The 17,127-nt window shown below is 39.1% G+C and overlaps 1 protein-coding gene across 1 annotated transcript in view; it reads right to left on the minus strand.

The window, feature by feature from the left end:
- ATP13A4 (ATPase 13A4) overlaps nt 1-17,127 on the minus strand; it is a 122,677-nt gene that overhangs the window by 17,598 nt on the left and 87,952 nt on the right. The window contains exons 18-25 of the mRNA XM_054585138.1: nt 16,417-16,541; nt 10,744-10,907; nt 9,787-9,909; nt 8,486-8,565; nt 6,969-7,011; nt 6,459-6,568; nt 3,783-3,879; nt 2,015-2,087 (exon numbers count right to left, since the gene is read on the minus strand). Coding sequence (XP_054441113.1) covers nt 2,015-2,087; nt 3,783-3,879; nt 6,459-6,568; nt 6,969-7,011; nt 8,486-8,565; nt 9,787-9,909; nt 10,744-10,907; nt 16,417-16,541 — 815 coding nt within the window. The remainder of the gene's footprint in view (nt 1-2,014; nt 2,088-3,782; nt 3,880-6,458; nt 6,569-6,968; nt 7,012-8,485; nt 8,566-9,786; nt 9,910-10,743; nt 10,908-16,416; nt 16,542-17,127) is intronic.

The raw sequence follows: 17,127 nt of genomic DNA on the forward strand, positions 1-17,127 counted from the left end.
AAAAGGCTTGGAACATTCCAAGAGTGAGAAGATAGTTAAAGGAGTAGAGGCCAGCAAAAGAGACAGGAAAACTGTACTCGCAACAGTGATAGATAATGCAGGAGGGCGTGGTATCACAGACGCAACAGAAGAAACCTTTTGCAGAAGGAAATAGTTGCTGAGAGATTCAGGTACAATCAGGAGAGAGAAGTGGCCATGGCTGTCAATGAGAGTCATTGATGGGCTTGACAAAAGCAGCATCGGTAAGGGAGACGTGGAAGCGTAGACAGCAGCTGCCCCCTGTGAGCTCATTCTCCAAAAACAGAGCTTTTGAACCAGTTTTTAAAATGATAAGTTGCTGTGATAGTTGTTAAGATTATGATGGGAAAATATAAGAGGAAATAATGTGAAAGCAAGACCATGAGGCATGGGGAAGAGGCAATCTAAGATGTACTTTTTCGCGTGCCAATAACGTGCATCCTCCCAGCCAGGGGTGGCTAAGGCTGGCTCACCTTGGCTCCTAAGGGCCAATGCCTGCTAAATGTGCAAGCCAGTTATTAAATGTAGCCATTAGTAAAAGTATATTACATAAACTTACAGCTTAATAAATATATGAAAAACAAAGATAATGAACACTCAAAATGGATAATTTCTTAATTATTTCACATTTTAAAATTATCTATGTTCTTGAAGTTAATAATGGAAATTAAACTTAAAAGTGTGGCATGTCTGTAGCCATTCATGAATGAATTTTTTTTTCCTGAGGAAATAATCTTCCAGCATTCAACAACTATTATCCAATTCAGCAAATAAGTTGCTCACATCACTGATGAATGGTTAAAGTTTCAACATAAATTTTTGCTATTTTGCCATTTAGGTAAAAAAAAAAAGTCAACAAAGATTTATGCTAAAGCATAGGTTGACTATGGATACAAGAATTTGGTAAACCCTCAGAAAAAGCATCCTGTGAGAATCAATTGGCTAAATGGAATAGTGAATATACAATAATGCATTGTATATTGTATTATTATTTGAAAATTCTCACCACATATTTCTTTTCAGTTCATAAAAACTTATGTGCATATGTGTACAAAGATTTTTCTTGTAATGCCAATTGTTAAACATTTGCCAACCTACCATTGCCTCCCCTCAAACAGGAGCACAGGCCAAGTATCCAAGTTCATACCTTTTGAATGTTAGAATCTGGCTGAAATAATAAGATTAAAGATAACAAGTGGAGAAAGTGGGTATACACAGCTAATGAGGAAGTTTGGCAGATAGCAGTTGATTTGGGTCAAGGAGAAAGCTTTTAAGGAAAGAAGAGATGGAAATATACTTATATGCTGGTAAGGAATCATCCAGTAGCCCAGAGAAAAGTTGACCATGATGGAAGAAGGAATTACTACATGAACAAAGCCCTTATGAGAATAAGGGGAGGTAGGGTTAACAGTACAAGTGAGGCTGTTGGCATTTATATGTAACAGCCAGGAAAGCAGAGAATTTGGTAAAGATGATGGTTAGTACGTGGGTCGGGATGAAAATTCCTTGCCAGGGGAATTGGAAAGTAATTCACAGATTAGTTAGAAGGGAGGGGTGAGAGTGGTATAACGGCAAGATGACCTTTAATCTCTGTTCTAGATCTTGAGAGGCTAGGATTTGGAGACGGAAAACAGATAAGCTATATACTGAGCACATTTTAACCATACCGCTACCTAAAAACACACTAGAATCAGTGTTCCTGAGTTTTTCAAGATTTTTTTTTATTTTAACTATTTAGTGACCTTTTATGGAAGCTCTGTATTTTGTGGGAAACAGCAAAGTAACTAGCCAGCTTTTGTGGCTAACACTTTCTTTCAACACTCAAAAATGAGGATTGTTCTCTCTTTACCTCTCTGTATATTCCTTTAGGAATAAGTCACACATCACATCTGCGGCAGCTGCTGTCCCTGCCCTCCTGGTGGACCAGCCCTTCTGGGGCAGAGGGAGGCAAGCTGAGGGGAGCACCTTTGGAAAGAAAGTTTTAAAAACGTCTTACTTGTTACACCAATAAGAGTTGTAATGGCCAGATCTTGGAACAGAAACTGGTAATTCGATAGGCTGTTCGTCTCCTGAAAATAAAAGGAAAGCAGCTCAAAAGAGTTGTGAGCTTCTGGGTGAAGTCTGACATCAATTTCATTCATTTTCTCACTGCAACATAGGACTGTAAAGCAAATTACCAAGGAGATGGTGTGGCCAGGGGCCTATTTAGATTGATGGGAGGACTAGAGACAAGGCTGTGAAACCCTGTCTCACCAGGAGGGCCCCCATCGTGTGCTTTCTGGGCTGGGTCCTTCGTGCATTATTATCGCCCGTGTTGCAGAGCATATCTCACTCTACCAGATGCATCCCTGCTCTCTTTTCCACTGGCTAGCAGGAGAGTTGGGGTTCGGTCTAGCACACTAAAAGAAGAGTGCATTCCCAGCAGTAACAAGTGGCCAATGTGTGATGATCATACCTAAATTTTACTGATGGAAAATGACAAGAACTGAACAAACTATGTGCATTCTTGGGTGTTTTTTGAAAGTCCCTGATAAAGCACCCTGATCCTTGAGGAAAAAAACACTTAGGTCTTACAGATTTTAAGTAACTTCCTTCCTTGCCCCTTACCCTCTGGTGGAAAGGAGATAATGATGACCCATGTTTAACTCTAGCTTTGAGCAAGAGCTATTGATATTTCACAAGAGGGCCAAATTTTTATAAATAGCCTCTTCTTCTCTAGTTCAGTCATTAGTGAGTGGGAAAAGACATGAATAATCTAAAGATAAAAGAAATAAAACTTTTCAACCCAAGTTGAAGGACAAGATACAGAGATGAATCTAGGTGCTTCCAGTACAAAAAGCACTCCCTTTCTCTGCGTTAACTAATAGAAAAAGGCACTATATGTTGAGTCCACAAGCAGTAATCATGTGTGTTCTCCCTTTATGTTTGGTCAAATGGTGAAAGCCATCACAAGATCTATGTATTTTTTGTGGTATGGTATGCTAATTTTCAAACCCCTATGTTCAGGGAATCAGTGATATGCTGGCTCATACTGGCTCATAAGAGTCTCCTCCTAGATTTTCAGAAATTTTGTGAGCCGGTTGTTAAATACAGCCAATATAAAATCTTAAATTATACAAATTTACTATTAAATTATACTGAAAAAAAGAGGTAATAAATACTCAAAACTCAGCACCTTCTAATCATTTTCCCACATTTTAATGTTTATATATGTTCTTGAGGTTATTCATAACTCTTGTATGTATGTGGTGCAAGTACTACTTAATGGTATGCTATTGTACATCTCTCCCCAACTCTATGTTCAGGTGGATAGCTTGAAACCAGCCATGGTGGGAGTACTTTCACCACTGAAATTGGCGAACAATAATAATCAGGGCTCGTTTTTCCAGGGAGAGCCAGTCATGACACATTGCAGCACCTAATCAGAGAATCATGTCTGTAGAGAATAGTGTGTGAGGGGTGAGCCATACTGGATTGGAAAGATAGAGACCTGATCTAAGCAGGCAAAAGCAACAGTGAGAGCGATTTGTTCCATTCTGATCCTCAGCTACCTTTAGACTATCAGAGTCAGAGAAATAGCACTCACAGGTTTTCCTGTGTACATTTGTCTACTTCTGATTTATTTTCAAAACGTTAAAGTTTTAGAGGGGCGGTCCGTGCTCAAATCTTCTATTTGCACTTCGTTTAAGAGGCATTGCGTACTGAGAGTGCACCGCCCCTTGTCTCAGTTCTCACTAACCAAGAGGCTAGGTCCCAGGTCATACCCAGTAGAGCAGCAGAACACCAACATACTGAATCATGCTGTACAGAGCCATGTACTTAAACATGCAAAATGAGGTCACGAGAGCTGCACGTCCTTCCCTGTGAGAGAAAAGAAATGCAAAAGGAATGAAGTGAAAGGAATGAAAAGAAATGAGGTCAGTTATTCTGTGCTGTTCAGCTGAGCTCAGGAGGAAAGATCAAAAGCCTGATTATTCCATTGTTTGCCTGACAGACTGGACAGCCATGAGCCAGTGGGAAAAGCCCACTGTCAGTGTGCTAAATGACTACATTTTCGGGAAAGGCCGGGTCCACTCCAAGGTCCACAGGCCTTGACCCAGGCAGGGAGCCACATTTAGAGTTCCTCTTGTCCTTTCTGGGGGCATTATTTCAGTTCAGAGTCCGGGGACTTGGGCTGGTCCCAGGTCTCATACTAATGAGAGTCGGAAGGCCGTTTCTCTTCTCTTGCTCACAGTTTCTTCATCTGTGAACTGAGGAATATAAATAAGATCTCAGGTTTGGGGGCTATTTTCAGGGAGGTGCTTCAGGAGTCTGGCAAACTTTTCATTCAAATGGCATTTGAAAGTCTCAACTTTTTCTAAAACTGGGCTAAAACAACATATACACTCACATTAGATATATATCAAATTTAAATAGACTAGAAACAAGTATGTTCATTTTTGTTACTATTGTTTTACTTTTGAGTAAATAGTATATATTTAAAGCAGAAAATAAATTACTTACACAATACCACTCTATTTATTTCATTTGGGAAAAAATAGACTGTAAATTTACTTCTGATCGTAACAGTTCCCACGATTCCAAAGCCTGGTCCTCACACCAAGCTTTCTCCTGCACCAGGGCTTAGCAGCTGCTATTCGCTCTGTCTAGAGGGGAGTTTCTCCCCACTCCTCACCTTCTTAGAAAGGCTTTGCCAGACCGCCCCACCTGCTGCAACCAATTCCACCTGCCCATCTTCCTAATGTGAGAAGTAGAAAGAAGTAGGTCATCTTCCTACTTCTCACATTATCCCTGGTTTATCTATGCATGTGTTTGTTGTTTTTCAGGGTCTTTTTTGGCTGACTTCCTCCCCAGAGGAAAATATCATGAGATTGGCATTGTCTTGATTTACTTGCTTCTGAATCCCCAGCGCCTCCAACTGTTCCAGGCACTAAGTGGTGACATTATAAATATTTGTTGAGCACATGAAAAAATAAAAAAAAAAAGGGAGGAACCAGCCAAATCATTATTTTAATGTGGTGAAAGGAGTATAATATTTATAGATAAAACACATTTACACAGAATTAACTCTAATACGATCTCCAATCCTATATGGCTACGTGAGCTTGGGTAGTTCTCTGAGCCTCAGTTTCTTTATTTGTAGAAGAAATGGTGAATATTACTACATCTCCGGGCTTTTTGGAGTATAATAAAACAGGCATTGAAGCACTTTATAAATGTGAACACACACTAGTTCTAATAACCAAAAGAAGCCACAACACTCACCATCTCTGTCAGTTAAATGAAAGGCAGCAGAAGTACATGTTGGGGTAAGGGGGCAGGGATTAGAGCACCAAGGGAAATTTTAGTAGAGACAGTGAAGACAAATATTTTGAAAACTAGAGATGGGAAAGATATCGCAAGGAAGTATAAAGAGGCAAGAGTGAGGAAGGCAAATGGGAAAAAGAAAGTTTCTCCCCATCACCCACTATAAAGTGTCTAAGGAGATACATTTAAAATAATAATAATACAAAGAATTTGAGTAACACTTTCAAAGCAGTACTGAGTTCCAGATTCCAATCTTCTAAAAATAACCTATTCAGTGATTTTCATTAGAAACGTAGAAACACCACTGCTTGTCCTGTGTGGCTCGGTGGGTTGAGCATTGTCCTGCAAACTGAAAGGTCACTGGTTCAATTCCCGGTCAGGACACAGGCCTGGGTTGCGGGCCAGGTCCTTGATTCGGGGTGTGAGAGGCAATCGAGTGATGTCCTCTCCCACATCAATTTTTTTTTTCTCTCTTTCCTCTTCCTCTTTCTCTAAAAATAAATAAATAAAATCTTTTTTAAAAAATGCCACTGCCTCTCCCAGTGTTATTTTTAACTCCTGGTAAGTCCGCTTGGGTGTAGAACATTTGACTGCATTCTCCCACGAAGCACCCTCCTCACCCAAGAATGCAGTTTCCCTGGTCCTTGACTCGCAGAAAAATGGGATCCATAAGTCAGCCAGAGAAAGACACATATCACATGGTTTCACTTATATGCAGTATCTAAAGAACAATATAAGAAACAGAAACCGGCATACAGATACAGAGAACCAACTGATGGTTGCCAGGGGAGAGGGGGCTTGGGGGACTAGGTGAAAAAGGTGAAAAGATTGACAAGTACAGACTGGTAGTTACAGAATAATCATGGGGATGTAAAGGACAGCATAGGGAACATGGTAGATAACATTGTAATAACTGCGTATGGTGCCAGTTGGGTATTGGAACTATCAGGGGAAACACTTTGTAAAGTATATGACTGTCTATCCACTATGCTGCACACCTGAAACTAAAACAAAATAATATTGAACATTTATTTAAAAATTTTAAAATAAATAAATAGTGAAATAAAATAAAATAAAATGAACAACAGAAGTCAGATGAAATGTAAACAATGCTGATGAAAGTGCTTACTTACTTGATAAGATGCGGCACACACTCAATGTTTGGAGTTTTGGAAGTAAAAGGCGAGGCCACAGATGCCTCCTGCTCTGATAAAGAGACTCCCACATGAGCCATTTTCAAAGCCTGAAAGCAAAGAGTCGGCTTACTGTCCATGCGCACTCACACACCTCTCTCCTGAGGCCACGTAAGAAAAAGGCCAACGAAGCTGTCCACCAGGTGGATTGTGGGCTCAGGCACTAGCTAGGAGATGACCGGATTTTGCTCTGCCTGCCACGTAAGATAGAGATGGCACTGGGACACCCAGTGAAAGAAGTGGGGACTTCACATGCAAATTCTACCCCATGTAGTTTATAATGATCGCTGAGTTACTATGTAGCTTTGGTTAAAACTCTCCCAAACCCTCAGCATCATTTCTTCCATCAAGAGGACTGGAGAAAGCGTATAGCTCAGGAAATGCTACCTCTACAGGGCTCTGGGCAAGTACAGTCGAGTGCGAGACTATGATGCCACACATGCTACTTACCCCACAGTCGTTGGCTCCATCCCCGCACATACCTACAAAGTAACTAAATGGGAACCATGTTAATTGTAGAAAAGATCAAAGCAATCTTAAAAGCTAATTTCTCTCATTAAAAAGATAAAATGAGCTTCATTACATAAGGTTCAAACTTATTATTTTAAGGCAGTTTCCCTAATAATCTGATTTGACTAAAGAGTAAAATTTGACTCAGCAGTTCCTACAATGGATTAAGAAACCCAGGACACATTCTGGACTCCAAGAGTTTGAGGGAGACTCTGCGCTTCACTGTTTGGGAAGGAGCTTTGTCAGCGGTAAAACAGGATGGTAACAACTGTAGGATAAGACAGCATGGCACGGCAGAGAGGGCACAGAGTCTAACACTGCGACATCCAGATCGTTAACCCAATCACTTTACTATTTGGACTATCATTTTTTTCCCGTACAAAGTGTTGTGAGTATTCAGAGAGGTGCCATATGGGAAAGTGCCTTATAAATTCTGAAATGACCAATAAAATGATCTATATTGGTGTTACTAATAGTATTTATAACACAAGAGGAAATCTGCCAGGTTAGCAGTCACTCAACAAAAAATGCAGTGCCAGACCCAGAAGTGAAAGAAAATATACCCCTTCTTCGGGATGGCTCTTTGAGGCTGAATGAATGCTGCTCTTCTAAGTTGTTGACAAAGAGTATGGATAGTCTGCTGTTAAGGTAAGAGCACTCTGGCAGCATTTACAGAATTTGCCGTGCTTCTTTTTACACACTGCTTTGTGAAGGCAACTAGTTCACTGTCTAGGTTTTCAATCATGCTGAGAAGACAAGGCTTTCTGAATCGAGAAGCTTGCCCCGTGACTGAACTGAATGAGTTGCAGGATGGAGTAGCAGTGAGTAGGAGTAAGAGTCATATCTGTGAGGTCCAGCACCAGAAGTGGAGGAAGCCCTCAGGACTCCATGGGCTCCATGAACAAATAATTGTAATAATAAAGGGTCGCAAATGATAAGCACTTTGTTTGGACTGACCATTTTATCAATGGAGATGTTTTGTGTTAGAAGAGAAATCATTTTTCTGATTTAGGATAAAGAGGATGCTTTGGCATAGACTTTTAATATTTTAAGGTTATGTGAATCTCTTGTCATACAAACCTCCCTATATCATAACTGTGATAATAATTTGTAAAAACAAAATATAAATGTTCATTGGCACTTCAGGAGCTGAGCTCAAATGACCTTTCCAGGCTTGTTCCTCGCCATAGCTTTTCATGCCTCTTATGTTCTAGTCAGTGTTTCTCAGGACTGGAGGCAAAATTGACTAACGTGAGGAGCTTTAAAAAAATACCGATGTCCAAGCCCCATGTGTGCAATTGAGTCAATACAGCTATTTTTTCAAAGCTCCCCGGGTGACTGACATGTGAAGCCAAGTTAAGAACCAAGCCAAACAGAGCAGCCCCTGTGCTTCTTACTCTCTCCCACCTGCCAAGCCTCCCTGCCCCTCACACCCCCCGACCTGGTAAAGGACCTACTCCAGTTTCTGAAATTCTTCTACCAGACTGGATTTCTGCCCAGGAGACATTCTGGCAAAGATGGTCCCATTCATCAGTATCTGTAAGGAACCCAAAAGAGAAATATTTTATTATGACAGCTGGTCATACATGACATAATCAATAACTCCCATAAAACTGACCGGGTGATGATATCCATGACTGCAACAACAACAACAAAAAAATTGTTTTCCAAGAAGTCTTCCTTTGGATTTTAAGACAGGTATTGTTGGCATTGGTCATCAAGTAAATGACCAAGGAGACTGATATCAGTAAAGGTGACTCCTTAGTGAAAATACTTGGTGAAAAGGATGGCTTATAAGAATTTAGCTCAGCGGCCATGGAGAATGTGGTCCTGAAAAATCCTGAGCTTAATGGAACCTTAAGCCCAGTACCACATGAGAAATTGTAAGGATCTCAGGAAAAGGAAAGGAGGTGACTGCTTCTCAGAAAATTGCCCAGAACTACGTAACAGAAAAACAGCCGATTGGTGAAATAGCAAAGTAATTATGTGTGGTCTTTGACTTAACCATTACCATCTGGGTTTGTCAAATTGTAAAATGTAGCTGATATCCCAAGCCTAACTCGGACTATGGAACATTGATGGTTTGGTGGTTTATAAACCTCTCCCAGTCCCTCCACTGGAGCTCTAATCTACAGAGTCTGAACTCCTCTGTGTTAGATCTGCATGTTCCCTGGTAGTAAACTCAGCTTAGTGTTCATTCAGCTTCAAAGCCTTCATTTTATTTTATTTATTTTTTTTTATTTTATTTTATTTATTTATTTATTTTTTTTTTTTTGCTTAAGTAGTGCCTAAGGTGGTGAATAATTAAATTCAAGTAAATCAGCCACTATGGGTTTATTCTTCATCCGGATATTTTTCAGTTTGTCCCTCTTCTGTGGAGAGGTCCTCTATCAAAAACATAATGGAATTCCTCTATTCGTAGCCTGTCTTCTTGTATAATTGCTGGATTTTCTCTATATTGTGAGACTCCTAACCATGGCAATATAGTGACTGCTACCCCAAAGCCATCCTGATGACTTGGGAAGTCACTAGAACTTTAATTTTATAAATGATGGAAAATCGGCTAATTGAGTTTACTGATTTTAAATCTAGTAGAAAATGAGGTAACAGTAACCTCTATAAAAATATCTACCTCTTTTATGATACATTCAATAGGTATACCTCACCTGTTTAAAGGTTTGAAATTATTGAGCATCATGTTCTGTAAATGATGGTGTCACCATGTTTACCCAGAGATTAGCACCTTCTAAGAATTTACCTTTGGCAGTAGGCTGCTGAAATGTTGATTAATGACCTGAAAGGACTTTCCACTTAGGGCAAAATGGTAACTTCCTTCTCTGCTATTATCACAGACTTCTTCCCTGATGTTAATGTAATTGTCCTACAAAGCAAGACACAGTTATCTTAGATGAGACAGAGAGGCCAGGACCACAGCAGAGCTGAGAGAAGACAATGGCAGTCCAGGGGTCTCTCTTTAAAAGTCACACTCAAGTCCTGATTCCTTAGAGGTACGCTTTCTCTTTGCTAGATCAGTCTTTGCACACCCTGGTCTCTAGTGAATAGGAGAACAACACTTACTCATGTCCTGCTCTCATCCTGATCTGATCTCGGTGAGTCCCAGAGAAGAGCACATTTCACACATTTCGAGTGTGAAATACAAAAGCATTGCAACTTAACAAATCTCTCCCTGAAGTGAGAACTTACAATTTTTTTCTTAGCAAATTAATATTGTTCCACAAAGACACAGTAGAGATAGGATATTGACCAGATTAGAGATAAATGAAGAAAACTTATTTCCCCACCCTGAAGATACAGTCTGATCTTCCAATTCACATAGTGTTGTCTCCCATAGGGACTAATCCCCTTTGAACTCAACAGGATGGCTGACAAGCAAGGGAAAAATGGAAAATTATATTATCATCTCCCCCATCTATATTCTTTCTCATACAGAGCCAAAAAAAAATTTAAGTTTAAGAGAATGGATAATTTTCAGCATCCAGGAAAGCACTGTATCTTACAGCTCAGTTGGAAAAATAGGGGAAACAGATATAATTCAGTTCTTTGCACTGTATATATGTTAGACATTTGGAGAAGTATGCTGAGCTTAGATCACCTGCACACCTCCGCCAGTCAAAACTGATCAGCCACCAGTGCTGTGCAACAAGTTCAATAACATTGGATAATATGGTAGAAAGCCTGTTTCCAGGTATAGTACCTGACTTCCATATGTAATGTGTTTCTTCTCTTCTACCAATTTCCAAGAGATAGATGCTGATGAGGACACAGGACCTTCATTTGCTTCAATGAGAATGACTTTCTGGCCTTCAGAAACCATTCCAGACTTCCTGGCCACTGTTATTGCAGTCTGAAGATTGTCGCCTAGAGGAAAGGAACAATATCCTAACATGAGGTTGAAGAGATAGAACAAATTCATAAAGGGCCTGGGAAACTAGGATAAGGAGTTAAGAACTTATTTTAGATGTGAAGAGAAATAACATGTAAGATCTTCCTCAGCCCTGACCTTTCTTGATCTCATGATCCCTTTTCTGCTTCTTGCTGCTTTTTACCTGGTTGTTTCATGACCTAACAGTACATTTTGGACAGAGAGAGGAAAGGAAAATAAAAGGGCAAATCTAAATAAAAATCAAATCTATTTCTGTTATTTGTTAACAGCTGGGTAAACATTTGACAAGACCCTACTGATTTCATATAGTATCTGGTGGTTCCACTTCCAGCAAGATGGAGTCAGCCCACTATAATCTGTCTCTCCCACTGACAATAATGGAAAACTCTGAACAAAGCCACAAAAATCAGCACTGGCTGGTGTGGCTTAGTGGATTAAGTGCAGGCCTGCAAACCAAAGGGTTGCTGGTTCAATTCCCAGTCAGGGCACAGGCCTAGGTGTGGGTCAGGTCCCCAGTAGGAGTTGTGTGAGAGGCAACCACATATTGATCTTTCCCTCTCTTTTTCTTTCCTTTCCCCTCTCTCTAAAAATAAATAAATAAAATCTTTTTAAAAAATTATTTTAAAAAAATACAAAAATCAACTACCCAAGGACTTTGAAAAGTAAACATAAGCAAGAAGAATGAGCAAGAGAGTCAAATTTGGAGAAACAGTCTACAAGATGCTACAATTCTCATGTTTTGTTTCTCTTTCCTCTCATGTGTTTGACCCTACAGCAGTGCAGGTAGCAGTGCAGAGAAAACTCTGAGAAACTAGCCTTTCTACCCAGAAGAACTAGGAAAAGGGGCACCTGAGGGTTGAAGAATTATGAGGGAAATTCTGGAAAGGGCAGCCATAGACAAGGAGCCTAAATAAATCAGTGAGTGAACTATGTGAGTCCCAGCCCCAACTCAGAGTTGCACCTTTGCAGAATATACCCAAAGAAGGATAGCAAAGTCTTCGAGGACTGAACCGTGTTTTTTAATCCTACATTCCTGAGTTTTTCTTGCTAAAAATCAATCAAACAAACAAACAAAACTCAACATTCTCCAAAAATTTTAACAGGATCCAAAGTCTCAGAACATCATATTTAAAATATATAGGATACTCAACATACCAAAAAACCTGGAAACTCTGGCCAATTCTCAAGAAAAAGTAATCAACAATTGCATGGCCCAAAATAACCCAGATGTTGTAATTATTACACAATGATTTTAAAGGAGCTATTGTAAGCCTCCTCCACATGGTAAAGGTTAATACTCCTGAAATAAATAACAAGAAAGACATCCTTACCAGAAAAAAATGCTATAAATAAGAACTAAATGGTTTATAACTGACCTTAGAACTGACCAATATAATAGTCGAAATTGCAGAAATTCACTAGATGCACTCAATAACAGAATGGAGATGAGCAGAAAGAGTCAGTGAATTTGAAGTTAGAGCAATAAAAATTATATAATCTGAAGAAGAGAGAAAAATCTTAAAAGAAAAGAAAAAAACACCAAAAAAATATTAAAATTTTTCACATTTATTTCATTAGGGTAAAAAAAACAAACTGGGGAGACTGGAACAGAAAAATTATTTTTTAAGATATAATAGCAGAAAACTTACCAAATATGTTTAAAAATTTAAATTTACAGATTTAAGAAGCTCAGTGAACCCCTAACAACTCAGTGAGAACCACATCTAGACACATAAACTGCTAAAAACCAAATATAATAAAATATCTTAGAAGGAGCTAGGAAAAAAAGGAATATATTACATATAAGGGAATAATTACGCAAGTTAAAATTATCACAGATTTCTGATTAAAAACCATGGAGGCAAGAAAATGACAGTAAAACAACATGTTTAAAGTACAGAAAGAAAAACAAATTGTCAATTCAGACATCTATGAAAATATCTTTCAGGGATGAAGTAAAAATAAAGGCATTCTTAGATGAAGGGAAACTAAGATAATTTTTTATTTTGTCATAGAACATGCTCAGAAAGAACTGTTAAAAGTAGTTCTTTAGGCTGAAAGGAAAGGATACCAGAGGGAAACTTCAAACCTAAGGAATGAAAACATAGCAACAGAAATAATAAAATTTTGGGTAAATATAAAAGTCTATTCTTCTTCACTTATGTTCTTTAACTCCTTACTTTTAAAAGTAAAAACTTTAACATTGCCCAGTGGGGCTTTAATTGTCCATATACACATAGCAACTATAACATAAAGGAGAGAAGGTAGAAAGCGTTTATGGTTGTAAGGTTTCTTGAAAGGGTAGGTATGGATATTGTAATTCCTAGAACCAAAAAATATAGAATATAAGATCTGGCTGGCTATCCTGAGCATAGCTCTTTTCAGGTCTCTACCAAAATCCTTATGAGGATGCTCAAAAGAGCTAACTGGTAGCAAGGAGCTGCTGAACCCTTTACATCTGGAAGAGTATAGTGAGCACTGAGAGCTAAGAGGCTTCCCCCACCGACCTCAGCAGATGCCAGCAGCTGGTCTGCTTTGCAATGCAGGCCTGTTTTGCATCGACCACCATCAGAGCTCTACTGGTTAGGATATGCAGCCCAGGCCTGAGTCTCAGTCACCTGACAAAGATATGTAACATCCTAGTTAAGAAACCCCAGTAGTGAGATAGGAAAAGATAGGCTGAACAGCCAGAACACATGCTGGGTAAAGTAGAGTAGCCGTTAATAGTCATTTGTGAGACCTCAGTTTGTGGTTTGAAAAAACTGGGTGCAAAAAAATTCTTAAAGCACAAAGCAAAATTAAAAAACATGATAGTCACTAGGAAAAAGATAAGAAACTGAGAGGATAGACCCAGGAGGCCTGTTGTATGAATAATAGAAACTCCAGAAGGGAAAAAAGAGAGCGAGAACAAAGGCAATAATTAAATGAACAATAGACTTTTTGAACAATAGAATAAATTTTCCCAAGAGGACAAAGGCAGATTAAAAGTGTTAACTGTGTTCCAGACCAAATTAATGAAAAGTGAGAAACTTATAAGCATATTCTGGTAACATTTCTGAGCTTCAAAGTTAAAAGAAAAGGATTATATGCAGAAAAGAAAAATCTGTGGACTGGCATTGAACTGGTAATATGCAATACCAAAAACCAGAGAGCAAAGGAAAGACACCTACAGATTATTAAGGAAAAAAAGAATGTAACCCAAAGCAAGGGACATAAAGGAAAGAACAAATAAGTAGGACCTCATCAAAATAAGAAGCTTCCGCATGGCTAAAGAAAACATCAGCAAAATGAAAAGGAACCAACCGTACAGAAAAATATATTTGCCAATGATAGGAGCAGATAGGAGTTTGATCTCCAAAATATATACAGAACTCACACGGCTCCACTCCAGGAAGACAAACAATCCAATTAAAAAATGGGTAAAGGACCTGAACAGACACTTCTCCAAGGAAGAGATACAGAGGGCCCAGAGACATATGAAAGGATGCTCAGCATCACTAGCCATCAGAGAAATGCAAATTAAAACTGCAATGAGATACCACTTCACACTGGTCAGAATGACCATCAAAAACAGATCAACAAACAATGGGTGCAGACGAGGCTGTGGAGAAAAGGGAACCCTAGTCCACTGTTGGTGGGAATGCAGACTGGTGCAGCCTCTGTGGAAAACAGTTTGGAATATCCTCAAAAAGCTAAAAATGGAACTGCCTTTTGATCTAGCAATTCCACTGCTCGGATTATACCCTAAGAATCCCAGAACACCAATTCAAAAGAACCTATGCAACCCAATGTTCATAGCAGCACAATTTACAATAGCCAAGTGCTGAAAGCTACCTAAGTGCCCATCAGTAAATGAGTGGATCAAAAAACTATGGTACATTTACACAATGGAATACTATGCAGCAGAAAGGAAGAGCTACTACCCTTTACAACTGCATGGATGGAACTGGAGAACATTATGCTAAGTGAATAAACCAAGGGGCAAAAAAACAAATACTACATGATCTCACCTATAAGTGGAACCTAACCAACAAAGCAAACAAGCAAGGAAAATATAACCAGCAACACTGAAAGAAAAAAGAAACTAACAAAATCAAGAGGGAAGGGAGGGGTGGCAGTGAGGAAAGGGAAGGGAAGGGTCAAGTCAAGGAACATGTATAAAGGACCCATGGACAAAGCCAAAGTGGGAAAAGATTGCAGGAGGGAGGTGGGGAAGGGGGTTGGGAAAATGGTGGCAGGAAAATGGAGACAAATGTATTTGAACAATAAAAAATAAAATAAAATAAATTTTAAAAAGACTGTATCCCCAAAATTCTATACTCATCCAACTGTCAGAGCAAAGAAAAATATTCCAACCTATGTAAGAAATCAGAGAGCATATCAATGTTCTATCCTGTTCAACGACAATTTTTGAGAAAAAATGATAACCAAGCAAGGAAAAAACAACAGAAATTCAATGAGGGAGGGAGTAGAGGGAGGGTGGTCAACTTCTATTCCTACATAAATCTAAATGATTAAGGATGGATTATAAGAATGTGTAATATAGTGCTAACTAAAGATTTTTGAAACAAGCATCATAATGCAAGGAAAATTTTATTAAGTAGTAAGTTAACTCAGCAAAACCTGAAAGTTGGATTGAGGGACAGGAAAGGGAGAGAGTAAGAGTGATCCAAATGTCTCTAAGATTGTGGAGTGGAAACAGGGGATGGGAAGGGACAGAAGGGAAAGTGAAAGTATCCTTGAGTGCCCAACAGTAGAATTGGATTCAGGGGATGTGAGGTGGGGAAATATTCTATCTTGGTAACACAGTTAATAGAATTGAATGCCTCTGACTATGAGGCGGAAAATACACTCAAAAAATATGAATGCATTAGGAAATCATTTATTCTCCATTCAGAAACATCTATTAGGAAATTTCACACATTTCTCTTACATGATCCTTTCTCACCACTCCCCTGTTTGTGTGATTTTGGGCTTGAAAGTAGAACTAGAGAGGTCAGCACTTTTTTTGAATCTCCAGAATTGTATCTTGTTATTGATGGGTTTTCAGTGCAGTTTACAGACCATGCTGACCAAGCATTTTTCTTCTCCTAATATTTAACAACACAATCATCATTTTGCATGGCTTATCTCTTCTTCTCATTTGGGTAATATCCCCAGTGATCTCTCTCAGAGACGACTCTTTATCTAAAATAGCCAGTCAGGCACTCTGCCACATCATCCTGTTTTGTTCTATGTACTTCATGACACTCAATACTAGTTGTTCATTTCATTCTTTTATTGCCAATTAATTGATTGATTGACTTTCTATCTCATCCCACCTGTACAGAAGCTCATGAGAACAATAATTTTGCTTTTCTTTGCCCATCTCCAGCACCTACAATAGTGCCTGATCCATAGAAGGTAGTCAACAGTGTTTGTTAATGAGTGACTCTCTATCTATTTCCATATCAAATTCTTACTGTTTTCTACTTTTTTCTATACCTGTGATCATTACCGTCCTTATCCGGGCTGAGATGAGCTCTTCCAGGACAGGTTTTGTCTCTTCCTTCAACTGATTCTCCAAGATCAGCAATCCCAGAAATATCAGGTCTGATTCTACCTTGTCCCTGAATGATTGGACAGAAATAGCACATCACCGCCCTTCATACAGGAAGCAAAACAAAAACGAAAATAAATCTCTTCCTGTCATACTGGTATTGACTCTCATTCAAATGCCATTCCTGAGATACTGAATATGTGCCAGGAACCACCCAGACAAGAAGGGGACACTGAGACATTTACTCTAACTGAATCAAAAGGAGGAGAATTAATTAAGCAAAAGGTTTACTTTAACGTTTGCATAAAATAAACTAAATGACTGCAAAGATCCCTTCCATCTGTTGTGTTGATTTTCATCACCTCGCCTGCTGGCAACAACCAGAGAGGAGCTCTACCTCTGGTACATCATGGGAAATAAGTGAGGCACAATATAAATATAAAATGCCGGCTTTTCTAGAAACAAACCTATAGTCTGTACCATTTTAGTGCCAGGAGTATGAGGTCATAACCTCAAAAACTCTCAACTGGTAACATGGCTCTTCTACATAAAGTATGACTGTTTCTGCAGCAAGCAGGGTCTCTGAGGCCCCATCCGCCACAAGGACACTTCAAAGGCATCCCACAGGACCAAGTGCAGGTGAGTACGTTTGAGGT

This window comes from Pteronotus mesoamericanus, unplaced genomic scaffold, assembly GCF_021234165.1.
Source record: "Pteronotus mesoamericanus isolate MK-2021 breed Mesoamerican mustached bat unplaced genomic scaffold, CSHL_Meso_final contig_82, whole genome shotgun sequence".
NCBI classification, from domain to species: domain Eukaryota; kingdom Metazoa; phylum Chordata; class Mammalia; order Chiroptera; family Mormoopidae; genus Pteronotus; species Pteronotus mesoamericanus.